This window comes from Colossoma macropomum, unplaced genomic scaffold (genome assembly GCF_904425465.1).
Source record: "Colossoma macropomum unplaced genomic scaffold, Colossoma_macropomum, whole genome shotgun sequence".
Taxonomy (NCBI): Eukaryota; Metazoa; Chordata; class Actinopteri; order Characiformes; family Serrasalmidae; genus Colossoma; species Colossoma macropomum.
This window is the reverse complement of record NW_023494809.1, coordinates 13,621,550-13,643,431: the sequence shown is the minus strand read 5'-3', so window position 1 is coordinate 13,643,431 and position 21,882 is coordinate 13,621,550. Positions and strand designations below refer to the sequence as shown.

The window sequence follows — 21,882 nt, the reverse complement described above, 5'->3', positions numbered from 1 at the left end:
TGACCTCTGCTCTGAACACATTTGGCACTGTTCATTTCTTGCATGCTTGCAACTGATAACAATCGATTATTCTATCTATTAGAGATGGGAATGGTTATTTGAAAATTCATATATCGATAATCATTTTAGCATTCATTTACTTTAAATAAGTCGCATGTAGTTTGAAATTAAATATGAAATAAATCATATATTATCTTGCCATTTTTAGACACAATTTTGATTGTGCATGTGACGTAGAACTGCAGAGAATGTTGGAACATAAACAGCTGACACTATATTTCATTGTAAGCAAAAAGGCGAAGTGGGGCTTTATATGAAAACATTTCAACATACATATATATATATATATATATATATACATACACACATTTGTAAATAAAATAATTTTAAATATAAAGAATATTTGGTATGTTAATAGTGACTTTTTATTCTGGTATGTCCCCTCCTGTTTATTAAGAACCAATTTTATTCTGCAAAATAAAAAAACGGCAAAAATGGTGCTATATACTGTTTCACATCTTAATTTCTACAAGGCTGAACATGACTTCTTATTCACAAGCTTTTCAAATATTCCGTTCTAGATTGACTGGAGCAGCAGTTACATTCTGACACCTGTAAAGTTGCCTGAATGTAACTACTGTACAATTTAAGGTGGAATGAGAAATTCGAACAGAAGCCAACTTCAGCTTTGTCATTTGTCTCACACGTGCATCCCATACATTCGTGCCTCCGACTGTCAGTCACTGCTGGAATTTAGAAAATGTGTTTTTGGATACACAAGGCCATAAGACCACTTCCTCATCTGATGCCTGACCAAGTAAGATGCATTACGAAAGGAAATGTTAGACTAATTCCAAAAGACTGGCAATTCCTTTATGTCTACTGCCTCGGCAATAAAGTGGACAACTTCATAAGCAACACACAGCGGGAGGCGATTGTGCGTCTGCTGCATTTTCATTTTCATCTGAAACATAAAGAACATCCCTGGCTCAGCTCTGTTGCCATTTGCCCAAACAGGCTAACATCAAACTGCGTGTACATCACATTATCTGCGCTTATTTGTGGCATACCAATAAAACAATTATGGCCAAACTCAAACCTAAGGAAGAATTTCAACCAGTAAACCAGCCCACTAATAAATGTAGCCCGACTCCTTATTTTTGAATTCCCTTTCTTTCACTCTCTCTCTCTCACAAACACACACACACACACATCCTACACACATGCAGACACAATAATTTGACCTTTCCTCCACAACCACGCTTACAGGCATCGATTCTTCTAAACCCATTTGATAACGTATGCAGCCTAAGCACAAGACGTTTAAATATCAGTGCAAACTGCGTCCGGGCGTTGCGCCAAGACGAAGTCTGACCAACACCTACGCTCGGGCGACAGGGAAACAGCAGCACCTGCAGCAACATTACACACACACACACAGCATAGTAACCTCCACCAACTGCAACGGCTTAGCTTCTGAGAGTCAGCGCCGATTGATGTTTGGCACATTTGGACGTGGAGGGCAGACTGGCTTTCAGTGTTGCCAAGGAAAGCCTGAAAAGGTTGAGAATGAATAGAAGGGTAGGTACCGTCAGGCCTACGCTTTGTAACTCAGTCAAGTGCTCTAAAAAAACACATAAGCTTTCATGAAGGCAAAGCTTAAAACGTTGAAAAATAAATGTTGTTTATTTTTATTAGTCGCTTATCTGGCAACTAGGGAAAAACAGAAAGAGAGAGTGAAAAAGTTTGATGCTAAGTGCTGGCTGCAACTTTGTAATTGACACACTCTTATCTTTTAATTGAATGTGTCGATTCTACTGGATCTTTTCAAACGAAGCTGAGGGAGGAAAAAAAAAGCTGGCTGGTAATTAAGTAGAGGGAGAGAAAATAAACACATTTCATGGGTCGGTGTTTGCATTCCACTCACTGCTCCAGCTCCACACACACAAAGCCGCAGGATTGCCAGCAGCCAACAACAATACACCAACCTGTCACTCTGAAGTCATGCTCCGAGACAAGCTCACACAGCTAAGTCAGAAGTGTCAATACGATCGATATGTAACTGTAGCTACAGTGTGTGCCTTTGTGCCCTTTACTTTTATATGAGCGCTGAGTACTGTCAATTTTTATGAAATAAAACAAAGTAAACAAATATATTTACACAATTTATCTTTCACCTTTAATGTGTCAGGAGTAGGGATGCAAATTTTGGCAAATTGTTTTGACTGATAACTGACCATGATAGTCAGTGGGTATTGTTAACAGGCAAGCCTGAAATCAAGGGTGCATAACAGCAAAACATTAATTATAAACATGCATTTACTTATTACACGCATGCACAACAGAAATTGCTTCGGGGTATCAGTATCGCCGATGGGGATACCGATACCCGAAGCAATTTCTGTTGTGCATGCGTGTATTAAGTAAATGCATGTTTATAATTAATGTTTTATAATGCGTTTAAGTGCCATATAACCACAACCCAAGTACAAATGCACCAAAGTATTAACAAGTGTTCCATCTAAGGTATTAGCAAGGTATTAACAAGTGTAGTGAGCTTCTGAAAGTTCTACATTCTAACGTTTAAAAATTATACTTACCACTCTTTACTAAGGTTAACTAATTAAGGTCAACGCCTCAGTAGCTCGGTAGCACCCACGACATCCTTCTCTATAATTTTGCACACCCGTGTGTAATTTCCTCACACAATTGGCCATCACACTTTTTCTCATAAGCATGGAGTTTCTGCCTTAGAGATGTTCGCTCTCGATATGGTACATCATTGCAGTAATGCTATTATGCTTTCAAGCTATTTTCTGTAGCACAATTCATTTTTTAGTAGGCCTATCTAGTGGAACCAATTGCCTAGTGCACTTAATGGTTTTAATTGCATTGGTTGAACAATTGTTTATTTCTCAGCTAACAGTTTATTGGTGAATCATTTATGTCCCTAGGTAGATGTTTATTTTTCAGTTTTGCACTGGAGCTACAAGGCTAATGTAGCTAACAAGTTTGAATGTCAACCTGTGTAATTTTACTCAATATTTAGAAAGTTCAAAGAGAATTGGTCTTGCAATGTAATTAAAACCTTACAACTAAAGCATTCCGCACCCCCTTTTGCAGAACACACACTAACTCACCCTTCGAGACGGACATCAGGCAGTGTCCGGTTGAGTGCGATCATCTCACTGGCCATCAGGTTGAACTGGTTGATCTTAAACATCTCCTTCATCTTCTCCTGGTGCTCTTTAGGAATGATCACTGGTTTCCCCATTTCTCCTGGCCCATCGTGAGGCCTCTGGACCACCTCTGGAACACACACACACACGGTCATGATTGAGAGGCTTCGATATTAGCTCATTTCAGGCAACATATTCCAATAATTTCTAAATAATTCTACACACTGCATTTCACAGATATTACATTATGCAGCATATGTACAAATGTTGTATTTCATCATGCAGTACTTGTATCATTACATCTCCTGAAGGCCAATCTAAAAGCGTACATGAAGAAGTAGTACAAATATTGAGATATACCGTTGCGTCTAGTAGGAATAAGTCAGAATTTTTGGAACAGTCATTAAGATTTAAAAAAATCAAATAGTAAATCAAGCTTTTTAATAAGCAAATTCGCTTCTCTTGAAAGGTAGACGACAGTACACAAAGCCCAGCTAAATCACCTTGGAAGCATCACAGCGACAGCACCAATAAATATTAAGCTCAAGTTAATTTCTCACTCTTTTTGCATAAATTTAAAGGAGTAAAGCTAAACAGGTTGTTTTTTAATAAGTTACACAGTGATGTTAGCTCAAGGCAGTTTTATCTGTGTAAATTTCAAGCCACATATCAACTTTTGGCTTTTGGGATCTGGTTCTGCAGTTATAGAAAGATACTGCTCAGAGTCAGTAAGCAGTGCTGGAAGCCATTGTCTAGCGGCACACACATTGTTAAAAACAATGTTTTTTTTTGGTTTGTGTAGGGGGGTGGTATTTTGTGAATATTTTTGAATAATGCCTTACAAATCTGAATATCAAATTTGACTGAAATTCCCATCTCTAGTGTCTGGGTCAGACCTGAAGCTCCGCTGTTATCAGATTACTGACAGAACATCCTGTTCTTCCTGTGTGATTGCATAGTTATCTCGAAAAATAATTCATCTCAATTTCACCTGGGTTCATAGAGCCACCGCTGTGGAATCAGCCCTCCTTCTTGAGGTACATTTTGTTCCAGTGAATCACATCCATATAGAGTTTGATAGAAAAATGAGACTGGGATTCAAACAGGATTTGTGTGCGTGAGGTAAATGGTTCCCCAGCGCAAAGTTAGTTGGTGGTACCACAGTATAGACTAGACCCAGGAAATCAGCAAACGTAAAGAAATAGTTCAGCAAAAAAATAATTTGAACACATTTTCCTTTACTCCAAATGGAGCTAATCAGTCAAAAAACATTTGGTGAAAAAAGTAGCAAATTGCAGACACCAAGACTTTGTGTAAATTAGATTTTTTTTTTTTTAATTGAGTCATACAAATAAATCTGATCTACTTGTGGAAGGTCAAACTCATCCTATTTGCAATATCCTACTAACTATAAAATATTTGTTTTATATATAATATAATGTTTTAAGCGCCCAGTAACTGTGTCAGACTGCCACGGTGTCAGAAAGACTTCACTAGGGGATCAGTTCACTGCCAGCTTGAGGCTTTAGTTCATTATGCACTGCAGCATACACTAGGCTTTGGTATTAGCTGGTATCGGATGTTTCAATCCATGCATTTTTATGAGATCGAGACAAGTACATGAGCACGTATCGGGATGATAATTGATACCAGATACCAGTATCGGTATTAATGCATGCCTAATTATTCTTATTTTTATTTTGGGTCCAGTAAAGGTAATGTGGTTGTGAAGTGCTTGGGGTATTACTATCAGTAAAGAAAAAGTGGTATAGCGTCATCTCTACGCTCACAGAAAAAAAAGGTACTGAACTATCATTGGAGTGGTACCTCTCACATCACTAGGGTGGTACCCTCAAGGGTATGTATAATAACTGTACAGCACTTTATTGCAGTTATAGTTTCAAGAGGCACAGTTCCCATACACCCTGCCTTGAGACCAGGCTTTTTTATTTTATTTTACACTTCTAAAACAAGCTTTTAAAAATGTGCAAGTACTTTTCTTCTGGAACAATTATTTACAGTGCACAGGTGGATCTTGAAACCACTGTTGTACCTTTGAGGGTACAACATTTACATTTACATTGATATACATGGTTTGCACCTGGATGAACAAAAATGTACATATCTTTTTTCTTAAGTGTGTAATTGCATCAAATTGCCTTATATAATGTACTATATTCATTTCCTCAGTGAAATTTTCAGAAAATTTCCAGATGTCCTTGTGGAACTGAAGGCTTCTGACATCAAAAGTAACAAATGGTCTGTCTGGTCATGCAAGACTTAAGTCTCTCAGACCAACTAACAGGTTTTATTTACTCCAAAACGGCAATTTCAAGAATTATCAAGGAGAGTTCTTAGTCGCGAGCGTGTAAGTGATTGTGATTGTGTGTGTGTTGTACTGGGCTTTGATGGTTAATAAAGCCAAAAGCATGCTTTGGTGAGATTAAGGTCAGATCTACAGCAGCCAGAAAGAGATTACATCAGCTTTAGCATGTAAACGTCTCCCCTCTTTACTGCTGCATGTGTGCGTATGTTTGTGCAGGTGTGTGTGTGTGCTTTCCTGACTGAGTGTGTTAGAAGGCAACTTTGTTCTGTCTGTCCTCAGCAGTGGCAATTGACTTTATTGTAGGGGACACACAAATACACGCACAGCAGGACGCTTGAACTGATGACATTTTTTTTTGGGGACAAAGCAGAAATGTCTTGTCTCAGGTGAACGCTGACAAAACTTCATCCAAAGCTGCTTTCCCTGTCCTCGTGGACCCTTGGGCAGTTTGTACTTTTGTTCTTTTTCAGCTCTGGACACATTTAAGCCTGGTACAGAAGCCCATTAGCTGACTAGGCATGTTCGGAGATGAAATAGAAAGCAAATATGTTCCTCCTGGGGCTACTTCAGATCTGAACTGACCATTGAGAGTCAGCAATTCTCCATTAGGTCAAAGGTCACTGGCATGTCAAAGAAAAGCAGGAAAGTGAGTGACATAAGAAAATGCCCCCCACCAGAATCGGAAACTTTATCAGGATCACAATATTTATTTGCTGAGTACTCAGGGTGTAATTTCAATACACACTGAAATTTTACCTCCTTAAAATCAGCCGGCACATGCCGGACCCTAGTGTACACAACTGCATTATACATGTATGCACTTGTGTATATTTACAGTATGTACAGTTGCATTATGGTATGTGTATTTATAATACTAATATCAGTAGCATTGTCTTGCACTGTATATTACTCCCTATGTACCCTTGTATTCTATCTCCACTTCTCCAACCCTCTACCTCTCTCATCATTCTGTCTAGCCCCTATTATAACCTAGTGGGAGACAAAGAGCTGGCTTCCAAATGTATCCAAAATATTATCCATCTCTGGTGCACGGACTTCATATAAAAACATGGCATAAATCAAAAAGGAGAGAAAATCCGCTCTTAAGGAAAAACGGTTTGAGGGATTTATTTCTTGAGGACAGGATAAACTCACAAGAGTAGGCTTTTTCAGGTCATTCATCTCCTATTACAACGTTTATCCCCTATTACCTTGACATTTCTGTCCGTATCCAGGTCCGACAAACTTAAACCAGGCATGTGGTCATTTGCAGCATGCAGTAAGTCAGTAGATTAAAGGTCGATTTGCTTTTACTAGCCCCATCTGCCCTGAGGCCCGTGTTTTTTCAATCGTTACTGTTCATCCCCCACATGGGCTCTGGATCCAAAAGAGCCATTGATATCCCTCCGTGCTTAGAAAGCAGAATAATAACTCTTCCAATTCCAACAGTTTTACTCCAAAGGAAAAGTGTGTTGAAAGTGGAGATTAATACTGATATTCAAGCACCTGTAAAATATTCAGTTAACCTCAGGGAAGAAAAAAAAAACGATTTTCACCTAACTTTCACAAACAAGGTATTGCAATGATGCTAGGAGGGTAAAAAATCAGTAAAAAAAACAAAATCTAACAGCTGACTGTTTAAGTATTTTGGTCACTGTGCTTGAGTTTGGGGAGGTGCCTTACATGAGCTTATAAGTGTACTTAGAGTACTTAGCCTACCTACAGCGGTTCATTTTGGAGCGCTTCCATTTGTCCATTCATCAGCCCCCATGTTCAAATTGTAAAATTAATAAATAATAAAAAATAATCAAATAAAAATTAACAAAAATTAACATAAAGATATATTTTTTTGAACAGCGATGATATGCCACCACCATATCGTTGTCATAATGCTGATCAATGTGACAATGACAGCAGCGACAGCTCATAGAGCCAGAGACTTAGAGATTTTTGCAATCTAACTATTTATGTCTAGATGTCATATGCATTAACTAGACAACAAATGCTCTTAGGAGAATGCTAGAAAGTTAGTAGGGCTTACACAGCTTAAGTTAAAGTCAAGCTAACAAGGATTAACCCCATCAAACATTGTAGTTATTACTGATTCTTGTGATCCTGGAGACGTTTGATGGTGTAGTAGAAAGTACAAATAAGGTCAAATAATCAAATGATTCTAGAGATTTGTATGTTTTTAGCCCCGGTAATGCGTATGCGTATGCAGTATTTAAAAGGTAGTTATAAATGTCTGGATATATTATTGCAGACAATAATACATAATCAGGACCAAAGATATCTTATCGTTTTAGTACAGATCAACATATCTTGATTTGGAAGCCATAGCCACTGGCACTGCTCACACATTATGCTTACAGAATGTCAACAATACGGAGGAGGCTTTTTTCACATTTTGCGAATACTATCCATACTGAAATCACTGTTAGAGTATTTGTTCATCCCATAATGTGAAATAAGGGCCAACAAATGTGTAAAACAGTGTAAAATGTGACAGTGTTAATCATATTTGTAAGTATGTTTATCATATTACACTTTGCTACTATGAAACACAAGTGGGTGTACTGCCAAGGATGCCTTGTTAAGGACATGACTGACAAGGCAAAGGTAAGTAGGCTAACTACTCTAAGGTGATGTTTGCTGAGTTCAGAAACAGTTAAAAGAAATTTCTCTAGCAAATTAACATGTAGGTACATTGTCCACTAAGGAGAAAAGACCTTGGGCTCGATTCACAATAGAGTCTTAAGAAAGAAAATCTTCATAAACATAATGATATGATGATAAACTACATATGAGAAAAGCTGAGATAAATAACCATTCTTCAAAAGAGTAAGTGATCGTCTTGATCGTAAAGAAAATATGTTCTTTAGTATTTTCTTAACGTTAAAACAGCCTCACACTTGTCTTAGACTGTAAGAATTGACAGGGTAAACATCAGAAACTTCTAATGAGTTTCACGAAATATAAGTGCTAAAATAAACCAAAGAGGATTTATCCTGTTGGTGATTTCTTTCATCATCACCTCTAGTTTTTATTTGTTAATTTTTTTTGAACGTTTGGTTTGATTTAGTTTTACCTTCATTCTTCTCTGGAGCTGTGATTAAACTGAGTAATGAAAAATGAAAATGAAGTAAATGAAAGTATGCTATAACTTGCGGTAATCTGTAAAATGTAACATGACAATGATGGTATACATGACAAGTAACCTTTTTTTGCTGCAATTGTCATTTCTTGACATCAAAACAAACAAAAAAATGTCAGAAGTGCAGAATCAAAGCTTTCAAAACAAACTGTAAATTGAATATAAATGCAATTCACTCTTATGTAATTAAATAGTATAGCAAAAGGACAATAAAAACCTGACTTCTAAGGGTTAACTACCCTTAACCTTACTCAATGAAGCACACACCGCTCATATTGTTCATGGGTGCTCTAGAGATTTATTCTTCTGCACTGTGCTGCAGAATCACCCCTAAGCCTGACTTTGAGGGCCTGAGGCAGCCAGAAATACACAGTTACAATCAGCTGCAGTGTTTTACAAAGCTAGGAATAATATGTCACCTTGCATTTCTGGTTAGATTACCACAGACAGAATCATCGCAGAGAGAAATCCCGTGGCTGGTTGAAACAAGGACAATCATGACTACATGCGCACAAGGGATTTAGCGCAATCAGCAGAACACAACAGCTACACGAATGCAACAAATCCAGCCGCCACCCATTTTTCCACAGAAGCCTATCTAGCGTGACAATGTGACGCTAAGGTCTATCAGCAAACAAATCCCAAAAGCACTGAATGAAAATATCTGTATTCCTTTTAAACTGGGAGGTTTGAGAATACCTGTTATGTTCACACTGCTTTATGTGTTTACAAGGTGGCAAATTAACACCCGCCACCCATTAGGTAAATATTTATACTAAATGAGCAGATTAGCTTTACCCACCAGACACTGTGACGGGTTACCTAACAAACTAAATCGACTCAGGCTAATACTAACATTACTGAAAGCACAGACACAGCACTGCAAGCAAGATGAACAATATAGACAAAAATTTGATGTGGCATTAACTTTACAGGCCTTTTTAGGCCTTACTGGCGTATTCTAAGTAAAAACAAGTTAACACATCCTCTACAGCAGTGCTTTTCAACTTGTGGGCCGTGGCCCCCCCAGCAGGCTGTGGTGAGACTAGTAGGGGGCTGTTGGCAGCTTTTTAAAGTTTACTGCAATTTATAGACATTTATTCAAGCACATACAAATCATTCTACCGAACTGGTTCAAAACTTTTTGGACTTTCAACTGACTTGGACTTTAAAATCTTTTTGCTTTGAGTAATCCTTAATTATGATATTTTGAGTAGCTTAATTATGTTTATTTTATTAAAATAAATGATTGAACATTCCATTCCGTCACTATCAGAACAATAATAATGCCTCCAAAACGTTCAGATGTGACCATTTTAGCTCATTTGAGCATAATTCAAAAATGCTAGCCAGTGCATGACTAGCAAACAGTTTTGAACAGCTGACCAAACACAAAATAATAATATTAATATTATAATATTAGGAAAATGTGCTTCAAACGTAATCGCTAGAAGTTTGCTACTGGGACTTTGACTGGAACAGTGTTTTATATTATATATTCAATATCGTCTGTGATACTATGGGGCTGTTTTTCCTTCAAAGGCCCTGGGAACCTTGTTAGGATACATGGCAACATAAAATATAAAGACAAATCAAAATCTGTCTGCCTCTGTCAAGAAACTATAAATGGGTTTTTGTTGGATTTTCTCTTGCTATCTCTTGCTAAACTTGTTTTGTTTTTGTAAATATGACTTTGTAAAATTGGTTTTTTGTAAAAAATTTTTTTTAAATAAAACAGTCATAAGCAAAAATGTGAACATATTTTGTTGACTTTCTAAATGAAAATAAGTTAACACATTCTCTACATGGAACAAATGTAAATACTGCATTCTTCTGCAAAATGTTAGTGCGTAATTTCTGTTCTGCAGATAAACAGTAATCATGCATTAATATGTGCAGAAGTGTGTTCTCTGTAGAGGATTTGTTCACTAATTTTCACTTAGCAAATCAACAAAACATGTAATTTGACCTGGGGTGCCTGCATACGAGCGAACAGAATCTTAAATATTTAATGTTAATTACGGTCAAACTAATAACTTCACTTTTTTCTTTTGAAATCATAATGGGCTGATTAATTATGGAAATAATCATTAGTTGCAGGTCTATTTAAATGTAAGGCAACTTACACAAGACCTGGCCTCATAGCAGCAGCAGTACAAGTAGCAGTACTAGTAGCAGACTAGCAGCAGTAGCAGTAATAGCAGCAGTGCTAGTAGTAGTAGCAGAAATAGCAGTGGCAGAACTAGTATGGCAGTGGTAGTATTGTTAGTGGTAGCAGTAGAAGTAGTAGCAGTAGCAGTAGTAGTATGATAGCAGTATGATGTATAATTTTTTATTAACAAAAATCGAGTCAAACATAAGGTAAAATTTGGACACCAACTTGACACTGTGGCAAGTAGACCAACAATTGATTAAATACTCCCCTGCCCGTTCATATGGGTACGTCCCCTCGAAACGAAAAATCCCTTAGGTCATGCCATCAGATTACATCCAAGTTCTTTTCTCTCTCTCAGACACATACACTCTCACATACACACAAAATCAATATCGCTCCCTTTATTTTGGGCATTGTTTCCACACACACAGGGTTTGATACTGGTTCATATTATATTTCAACTTATCAGGCACACACAGCCTGTGGCAGACAGAGACCCTGAAAGAACAGATCAGCAGCAGAATTATGAGGGCAGAAAAAAACAAGCAAGAAAGTAAAATATGCCTCCCAGGAGAGGAGCATATTACCACCAACAGAACTCAACAATTAGCATCAGAAAAGCCTGCAAGGGTAAACACCTTAAAGACTTTTTATTGCCTCAAAATGCTGAAAGTTGTTCTAGTACACTGTGTCTGTGTGTGTCTGCATATGTATGTGAATATACACTACCAGTCAAAAGTTTAGAACACACTCATTTTCCAGGCTTATGGATGTTTACAAAGTTTAATGTCTCAACGTACTCTACAATTCACAATTAAAGCATAGAACATATAAATAATTGTAGCTAAAAAAACAATTAATGAAATCATTTTAACAAAATCAAAACAAAATCAAAACAAAATCACTGACTCATCAAAGCAGCCACCTTTTTTTAACCCAATTAGCTGCAAAATGCGGTGGTAGTTCCTTTGGTTCAGGGTGCCAGTCACTCTGGGCGAGTCGCTGGGCAATAAAAATCTAAAAATATTTAGCAAGACATTTTCTAGACAAAATCGTGAATATCAATAATATCTTCAGATTAGAGTTAACTTAGCTGCTCTATGCTCATTCAAGTAAAGTAAATTAAAAGGAATCATATTCTGAATCCAGCAAAAGAGCCTCAGTTCATCACATTTCCTCCACCATGTTTGACAGTTGAACCATCCCCTTTCCTTTACTCAATGTCGAACAAAAACCCTGCTTAATTATAATTTTTGATTCATAAGGCCATATTCCAGTTTTCAGTAGTCCACTGGCAGTGCTGCATGGTACAGGAAAGCCTCTCTTTTTTGCCATCGTAGCAATGTCTTTTTTAATGCCACTTGGTCTCTTCACAGTTGAAACTGAGACATGCTAACCTCGACCAGGGTTAAGGTATTGTCCTGTGAGTCAAGCTGCTGACTCTCAAACGTTTTCTAATTCTCTTGGGGTTTTGGGTCTGCTAGACCTCTTCATCAGAGTTTCTTCCATTTCTTTTTCAGTTTCTAAGTGTCTTTTGATTGTGTAAGGAACGGTAATCATGGACACCCTGGTTTTCTTAGCAATTTCACTAAAGAAATGTTTGCCTTTGTCAATCGCCTTTTTCTCATCATTACGATAACAATACACAACATCCTGCTGAACAATATTGCCCAAATCCTGCCCTGAGGGTGTAGTAACCCTGTTCTAACACTACTTTTATAAAGACAGAAGGCTGAACCAATGACTTGTTCCCTAAAAAAAGCCCTTTTTAACTCTGAAATTTATATTATTTTTCAGTTTTCAGTTCATTGTTCAGTCTTTTAAAACCTCTGATGCTTTATGACTTACCTTTGTACCACTGTACGTTATTCACTGGACTGCTTATATATCAATAGAAACTGGTAAAATGGGGGTAGATTGCATTGACTGGACACTCTATAAGAAACATCTATGATGTGGGTCCACTATAAAATGCTATATTACAGACTGTAGTCCATCTGTTGTAATTCACTATTTATCATCTGGCCTCCCCTATTCATTATGGGTCAGTTTCTATTTGTTCAAGACCACTGTTGATCAGATATTATTTGGAAGGTGGACCATTCTGTGATGCTGATATGGTAGTAAGGTTGAAAGTTTTTATATTGAAAACACAATTTTTGATCACAGAAACAGCAATTTTAGCTTACAGTTTCAACATCATCTTTGCTCTTAGTAGGCATACATACATAAAATGGAACATATTTTACAACATTACATATTTTCTCTTGCATGACAAAGTAGGCGGACTACCTAAAAATATCCAGCCAAAGAGCGACAGAAACTGACTTATGATGAACAAATACAGTCTCTAATTATACACCAGCAAGGTGGACCTACAGGGTAGGGGTTTCTAATAAAGTGTGTGTGTATGTGTGTGTATGAATATATATTGTAACTACACTTAATGTTCAAAAGTTTATGTAGACAGCTGCTAGTCTAATGTTTCTTCTAAAATGAAGGTTATTAATAGGGAGTTTGTCCACACTTTACTGCAGTAACAGTCTCTACTCTTCTGTGAACACAAGACATTGATACATTGCTGTGAGGATTTGCTTGCATTCAGACACAAGAGCATTAATGAGGTTCTGAGTCACAAACACCACTCCAACTCAACCATAAGGTACTGAGTGGGTTTCCATCATAGATAACACAGTTCCACTACTTTACACTCTAATGTTGGAGGGCTTTAGATCCCGATATTTGGCACATGAAGACCTAAGCCTCCTGTAAGGCTGCTCCAGAGCTTCCTATTCTATTGGCAATGCTTTTTAATGGAGATTACACAAGCAAAGGGTGTAACTGAAAGCCTGTGCCAGCAAAGCAGTAGTGAAAGAAAGAGGTAAAGTAGCTAAATTCACTAATTGGAAGGAGATACTTCTGGACATATAAAGTGGCGTATGTGTGTTTGTGTAAGTATATACACACCGTCTCTCCCCGGGAGCCCCCTCTCTTTCTTGTCATCACACTTGTTGCACTCGCTGAAGTAAAGGAGGATGAACATGTCCAGCATCACCCACACCAGAGAGGTAGCCAGCACTACCTTACAGTACGCGAACTTCCTCATCTTCACACCTGGAACACAGAAAGAGAAGGTGTCACACACACCCATGAAAGATGCACATACGCACTCTTCCTTATCTTCATACCAGTAAAACAGCACTGAAATTCAGTCAAAGATATTAGTAATGTCAGCTGTAAGTCTATATAACACGTTCTTTCAGAGATGGGACTACTTTTACAGAGGAAAGAATCTGTGGCAAAAGGTAAGGTCTGACTGACATGTTTTAATGAGCACTATTACATGACACTCTAATGCTAAAGATTGGGTTTTGATATGTTTTGGATGTTTTGGTTATTCTAACCATGATGGAGTTTTGTGTTTAAATTCACTAGTTTGTATTGTTGTGAAAGAGAAAACGGTTTGGCAGTAAAAAAAATATTAAATATATCTACAAAGAAAATGAGAAATAGTTATTAAAAACACAGCTCGCTGAAGAGCACAGACATATTCAAACAGTTTGAGCGGCACCAGATCGGGGGGGACTACATTGTAAAACTATTTAACAGTTTCTACAGGAGACATTAGATAAGCAGTTTCTAATCACAGTTCATGTTAAGTATTAAGAGAGGGTACAATGCTCAAGAACTTCGCCACTACAGACTGATACGACCACTTGATACACAGAACACAGCAAAACAACACAAGCAGAAAGTCCCTGCAAGCATGCCAAAGCCATCTGGTTCATCTCATGCCTCAGGTTTTGAAATGAGGATCACAAACAACAGAGAAAAAGTGCAAAGTATAGCAAGAAAAATTGTGTTCAAGTTTAGTAAAGTTTATTTTGTGTTTTGTGTAAGTTTAATTTACTCAGTTTTGTCCTATTGAACGCAAATTTCTATCAATAATAAATTGCTAGCAGAAAGTTCTTTGTTACCTTGTAGTTCTTTTTTTTAGTAAATTAACAAAGTAGTTAAGTTTTTGGCTAAATGTGTCTTGAAATTCAGTTTTGGTTTCAGCCAGAATTTGTTTCATTTCACTGCATAGTAATTATTGGTGATTTCTTTGCCGAAACCAATTAAACTGCTGGTTGTCAATATAACTAATATATTGGTCGGGCTACTATTTACTAACGTCTCTTATCTTTGGGTCAGTATGACCCCAGCAGTCTAAATCTCAAGGAAATATCAAAGTTCTGGTGGGAATTACATTCCCCCTCCCCTACAGAGTGTGAATCAGTGAGTCTCACACTACAACAGGTATAGTTATGTTAGTTTATGGCCCTAAAGTGGGAGGAAATTTTTCGAAAATTTAAATTACATGTCATAGTGACCTCAATGTCATCCAAAACAACCAAAACAAATGTGTGTAAAATGCTGATATTTCTTATGTTTTAGACAGCTAAAACAGCCCGGGTCAAATGGATTCAAAGAACACCATTGATGTGTACAGGACATTGAACACATACCATGTTCCTTTTATGTTTACCCAGCTGTCCCCATCAAAATAAAGAAAAGGAAAAGTCATTAAATATGAAGGAAACTATTATGTTAATCATTTATTTAGAAACATTAAACATTGAATGGGGTCAAACTGACCCAAAAAATAATAGGCGGGTTAAGCTACCAGTGTCCTACTGCCCTACTGTACCTATATGCTAGAAAAAACATTTTGGTAAGACAGTCTCTCAGGTCTGCCTCATCATTCATTAGAATGTAGCGGTTGTAGTTTAGAACTTGCGTTACAGATTATTTAACGGCTGGATTCTTAGTGAATTTTGAGTCAAGTATTCTGTTCTTCTGTAAATAAAGGAAACCTGTTGCAATTATTGTCCAGGTAATCAACAGTATGACACAGATGTGACACACAGAGATTAGGTTGAAAAACATCATGGTATTCCAGAAAAACACCACACAATAGTCTTCCAACGTAAGTCATACATCAATTAAATGATTAAGAGTGATTAATAATGACTGGTCAAATAATACAATGTGACCTTTGCCCTGAGGGAGGGCTAAAATCTGCCTGCCTTCATTTTGTCACATTTCGTCAATAATGAACTGTGCAAGTATAATTAATCATGCTAATTAACCTGGGCATTAAGAGTGATGGAAAAAAGAAGGAAGAAACAAGAAAATGAAGGAATATGGAGCCAAGGTTAGAGAGAGATGTGAGCAGTCATGTATGTAAGGACCTGATAAAGGAAACATGACAGTATCTCTACGCTATGGAATGAACGCACACACACACACACACACACACACACACACACACACACACACACACATACACGTGCATGCGTGTTCAGGAGACCTGAATGAACCATAGAAGTGAAGGAAAAAAGAAAGTAGCTCTGCTGTACATCAAGGCCTGTCCTTTTCTTTTTCTCTCCAAATCCATTCTGCTTTGTGTGTGAGTGTACTACACCTATTTCTTTCTCTGATGTGTGTGTAGGAGTCAGGTTGTCTTCTAGGCTGCCGCTGACAGAATACAAAGCTAAAAGTTCCCTCCTTTTCCCGTCTACACTCTCTCTCTCTCTCTCTCTCTGTCTCTATTCTCTCTCATTCACTCCTGAGAGCGGCACTGAGGACACTCCTGCCAAACTTCACACACAGCCTCTCTTGCTAAGCCTATAGAGTGCTTTCAAGTATTTGTGTGTGCACGAGTGTGTGTGTATTGTGCTGCTTCTCTTTGTAGTGTGTGTGAAGAAATCACAGCACACTCTGCTGTGCAGCTCACAGAGACATTTTTGGAAAAAGAGATAAGATTTGGAAGGAGACAGAGAGAAAGAGAAAAGGATCCTGGGAAGTCCAGCCCTAGTCCTCCCCTCTCACTCTCTCTTTCTCTTTCTCTCGCTTTCTCTCTCTCACAACCACGCACAGATTCATGCAGCAGAATCAGAGCAAACTGTCACAAACAGTGAGCGATCTCAGCTGCTAAACCAATTCAGGTCGGAGCCGAACGTCAGTGACAGTAACGTGACTATGACTGACAACACAACACCACATGACCTCCATTGAGAGAATTTAATATATACTAAACTGCACATTTAATCAGAATATAAGAGTGAGTGAAAAGAAAGAAAGAAAAAACAAAAGAAAGAGATACATGCAGTATGACATACAAAATGCAAAAGCAAAGTAGGAGAGACAGGAAGAAAGAAGTAAAACAAAGAAAACAAAAAAGAAAGTGAAAGTAAAAAAACAAGGAAAAAGAAACAAATAAAAAAAGATGTGAAACAAAAAGAACAAACGAGGGAAAGAAAAAAGAATGAAAGAGGAAAAGAAAGAACGAAAGAGTGAAAGGAAAGAGCGAAAGAACGAAAGAGAGGGAGCGAGACAGATACAGAAGGAGAAAGCGTACGTATGTGTGAAGGTTATGACTGGCACAGTGAGAAATGCCACCGTCCTGGTGGCCCTCGTCCATCACCGCGGCAACACCAGAGGCTCTTGCCCACTTCAGCCTGACCAAACATTCATCACCCTGACAACACCCATACACACACACACCTGTGGGCACAAGCCTGTGGGATATACAAACACATTAAATCTCATACACACACATACACACACTCACACACACACAATCACACAGAGTAGAGATTTATGATTTCAGATTTATTGGTCTTGAGATGGAATCTGTCCTGCTACAAGTTAAACGTAATAAGTATTAGTTATGGATTGGATATGTTCCGACACAGGTCGCTTTTAGAATTCAGCAATTTAGAAGTCTGCAGTTATTACTGCTATTTTGCTACACTGTTCAAATGGAAAATGTTAAATGACATAATTCATTACGTAGATAGGATTCCTATTCAGGGTCAGCTCAATAGAAAGCAAGAGTGGTTGAAATCAAGTCCGTTCCTTGGACAAACAGTTTTAATCTTCATATTGATCCATGTACTATGAAGACATGACTGAGAAAAAGCATAACTACACATTCTGCATTACTCAAACCAGAATAGTAAAATCTACAGGTTGCCTATAAAGAAAGCTTAACAATGCAGAAACCTGCATTTTCCTTAGGGTTTTGGGGGGGAGGGGTGGTGTTTTGGTGTTTTGATGTAGTATGAAAATGCTGTCAAAGCTTTAAAACATTAAACAATGCATGTCCCAGTTCTTACAGTCTATAAATGAAAACTATGCAGCAGCCCTTTTTGAATAAATAGGTTTTATGATGTCACAAAAGTCAACACATTTACAAATACCCACCTATTCAGCCTATAGCCCTGCCTGTTCAAAACAAAAATATAAGTTAAAGCTTAACCTTCATTAGGCGTGTCAGGATAATGTTAATATTCATTTTTTTGATACTGTGGTTGTGAATTGATACACACTGTGAACTGAATATAGTTAGATTTCATGCTAAAAAAGCATGAAACCAGGAAGGGTTTCCATAGGTCTATTTAACACAATCCCTGATACTGGCTGTCGATACTGGAAAAAACTGGTTTATCTAGCCTACCTTGGATGTTTGATTAACCCAGCTGTTTAAAATGGTGAGACTTCTCAGTCAAATACAACAGTGATGACAATAATGAGCAAAATATGTTGGTAGACATACACAAACACAGATAAAGGTCTCATTTCGGAATGAACAATTTGGGCAAAATATCTAATTGCAATCGGTGTGCTAACCAAGCTATCCTTAGCTTAGCCAAAATGCTACTATCCCCAACACCACAGGACAGGTTCGCTTTATGCTTTCTGTCACTCCAACACCAGGCACTCAACTTTTTCTCTCTTAGACATTAGTTTTTATTGTCTACTCTTACATCAGGAGAACACCAGTTAGTCATAATCAGACCTGTACAGTGGTGTGTGGCATGCTGATCAGGCTACAAATCCAAACACCACAAAACAGGTTTTTTCACCCTTCTGTCCCTTCAAAGCCAGTTGCTTGACTTTCTTTTCCTACATTTGAATCATTATCCTCTAAATTTGTCAGTGCCTTAGTTAGCCAAAATCAAAACATGTTCTTTTGTGAGTGGAGCTGTTGTAATACTAACCAGCTAGCAGTGCTGTTTTACATTTAACATCTGTTAGATACACTGTTTTACATCTACTGAATGATGGCTGTACCGCAGTAATATTTTAAAGGTATGAAACAAGTGGATTCCACCCAACCCATATACACACATGAACACACACACACACACACACACACACACACACACACACACACACACACACACATGAATGGAGAATGGAGGTCCTCCCTCCATTCCGCACCACTTTAATCTCCACATTCATCTTTTTCTCCCCTCCTCCCTCTCTCCATTTACTCCCACGCTCTCTCTCTCCCTCATCCTCTCCAATCGGCCCCAATAATTTATCTGCAAACACCAATAAATCTGTGAGTGAAGAACAAACACACACACACCCACCACTAAATACTATGTATTCATTTGCACAATAAATGCCACAGCCTTAGAAGAACATACACATCACATCCTGGACCTGCTCAGCCATGCTAATCTACACACCTCCATCAGCAAATATGATTAGGATCACAAAGATAAGTGTGTGTGAAATATATCTATCTAGTGTGTGTGTTTTATATATATATATATATATATATATATATATATATATATATATACACACACACACATATACATACACTAATCAGGCATAACATTATGACCACCTCCTTGTTTCTACGCTCATTGTCCATTTTATCAGCTCCACTTACTATATAGGTGCACTTTGTAGTTCTACAGTTACAGACTAGAGTCCATCTGTTTCTCTGAATACTTTGTTAGCCCCCTTTTACCCTGTTCTTCAGTGGTCAGGACCCCCATGGACCCTCACAGAGCAGGTACTATTTGGGTGGTGGATTATTCTCAGCACTGCAGTAACACTGACGTGGTGGTGGTGTGTTAGTGTGTGTTGCGCTGGTCTGAGTGGATCAGACACAGCAGTGCTGCTGGAGTTTTTTAAACACTGTGTCTACTCGCTGTCCACTCTATTAGACACTCCTACCTTGTCAGTTCACCTTGTAGATGTAAAGTTGTTGTGTTGGTCATCCTCTAGTCCTTCATCAGCGGTCACAGGACGCTGCCCACAGGACACTGCTGGCTGGATTTTTTTGGGTGGTGGACTATTCTCAGTCCAGCAGTGACACTGAGGTGTTTAAAAACTCCAGCAGCACTGCTGTGTCTGATCCACTCAGATCAGCACAACACACACTAACACACCACCACCACGTCAGTGTTACTGCAGTGCTGAGAATGATCCACCACCCAAATAGTACCTGCTCTGTGAGGGTCCATGGGGGTCCTGACCACTGAAGAACAGGGTAAAAGGGGGCTAACAAAGTATGCAGAGAAACAGATGGACTATAGTCTGTAATAGCAGAACTACAAAGTGCACCTATATAGTAAGTGGAGCTGATAAAATGGACAATGAGCGTAGAAACAAGGAGGTAGTCATAATGTAATGCCTGATAAGTGTATGTATATGTGTGTGTGTGTGTGTGAGAGAGAGAAAGAGAGAGAATGAAACAGAGACTCACACTAACCACTTTATTAGACACTCTTGCCTTGTATCTCCTTTGCTGTAGCTGTAGTTAGAGAATGTAGCAGTTGAGTTTTCACCACAGAGTCACTCTACAACACATATTTTGGGTGGTTGACCACCCTTGACCCAGCAGTGATATGTGTAAAAACCCCACCATCACCGCTGTATCATGACATATTTCCGAAGGGAAGGTCTCTAATATAGCTGAACACTTTCGTTCAATGATGGGTGGGGGCAGTGGGGGAGGGAGGTGAATTTATTGATATGCGCTAGTGCATGATAATGTAAAAGTTATAATATTTTCATAAAATGTCATGGGAAAGCGAGAATTTGGTCTCAGAGACACCTGAGCATTTTCGCTCTGTGATAGGCGGGGGAGGGGGAGGTAAAACATGATATTGTTGATTCACAAAACTTTTTAAAAACTGTGAGCATCCTGACCAGCTTTAGAAGCATCAGATGAGTTTCTGTGGGACTTTTCATGAATAAAGGCCCAACAAATGCACATAATTTTGGTTTAAGTGATGCAGTTTGGCAGTGTGTTTGTAATGCAGTTCCTCTTGAAAGGTCTCTGGATTACAAATGATATGATAATGCAGACACATTTTCCCTATCAGTATTTTTTTCTCAGCAAACTCATGTAACATTAAATAAGAATATGACAAGCTGAAATATAATATTTGCACAAGAATTCAATCTCCACATTAATATTAAGTAGAGCCACCTTTTGCAGCAGTAATAGCTTGAGGTGGTTCGGTACAGGTTTTTGCACACTGTTTTACCGTGTTAGCCTACAGGCTAGTGTTATTGCAGCCTAATATTATTATTGTTAGAGTATTAAGTTGTGCTATATTAAAATGCATTTTCTTATGTAACAACTCTGATGTAACTACAACTTCAAAATCATTAAGCCACCTCTTCATGTTTTGCAAGGGAAGATATTTTGTGCATGGAAAGCTAGACCATGGCTTTATCTGTTAAGCAACTGATGTTACTGAGCAATCCTCAGCAATACTGCAGTTAATCACTTTATTAGAAAAGAATTGTGAGCTTTCTATTGTCCTTTAGGTTTTTTCCTTACAAACATGAATGGTTTAAATTATTAGATAAACAATCTGTAGATTATTCAATTACTAGGGAGGCAATAAAGTTTCAGTGAAATATAAAAATAGAAAAATATATACTGAAATATCAGTCCACGAGGTAACAGAACTAGCATTTTCTGAATGTAATGTGATGAAAAAATAAAACATAAAATGTGGCCTGTGCAAAAGTTATGGCACATTTTACATTTTACACAAATAAATACAAATTATACACCAAAAAATGTGGAGAGAACTGTCATAGTTCTAAGTTATATTTAAGTTTTTTATTGTACTTTGAAGAATAATTTGATTCCTTGCTCATGGAGCTGGAAAAGGCCCTAGTATAAGATACCAGTGCATAGGTTATCCTAGGTTTAACCCCTTAAATGGTCAGGGCCTGCCAGCGGGCCCAAAGTTTTATT

General features: G+C 38.0%; 1 protein-coding gene across 1 annotated transcript in view; it reads right to left on the bottom strand.

Annotated features, from left to right (window-relative positions):
* The window catches only part of galnt1 (UDP-N-acetyl-alpha-D-galactosamine:polypeptide N-acetylgalactosaminyltransferase 1), a 149,847-nt gene that overhangs the window by 61,479 nt on the left and 66,486 nt on the right, over positions 1–21,882 (bottom strand). Inside the window, exons 3-4 of the mRNA XM_036558183.1 lie at positions 13,782–13,928; positions 3,141–3,309 (exon numbers count right to left, since the gene is read on the bottom strand). Coding sequence (XP_036414076.1) covers positions 3,141–3,309; positions 13,782–13,920 — 308 coding nt within the window. The 5' untranslated portion in view covers positions 13,921–13,928. The remainder of the gene's footprint in view (positions 1–3,140; positions 3,310–13,781; positions 13,929–21,882) is intronic.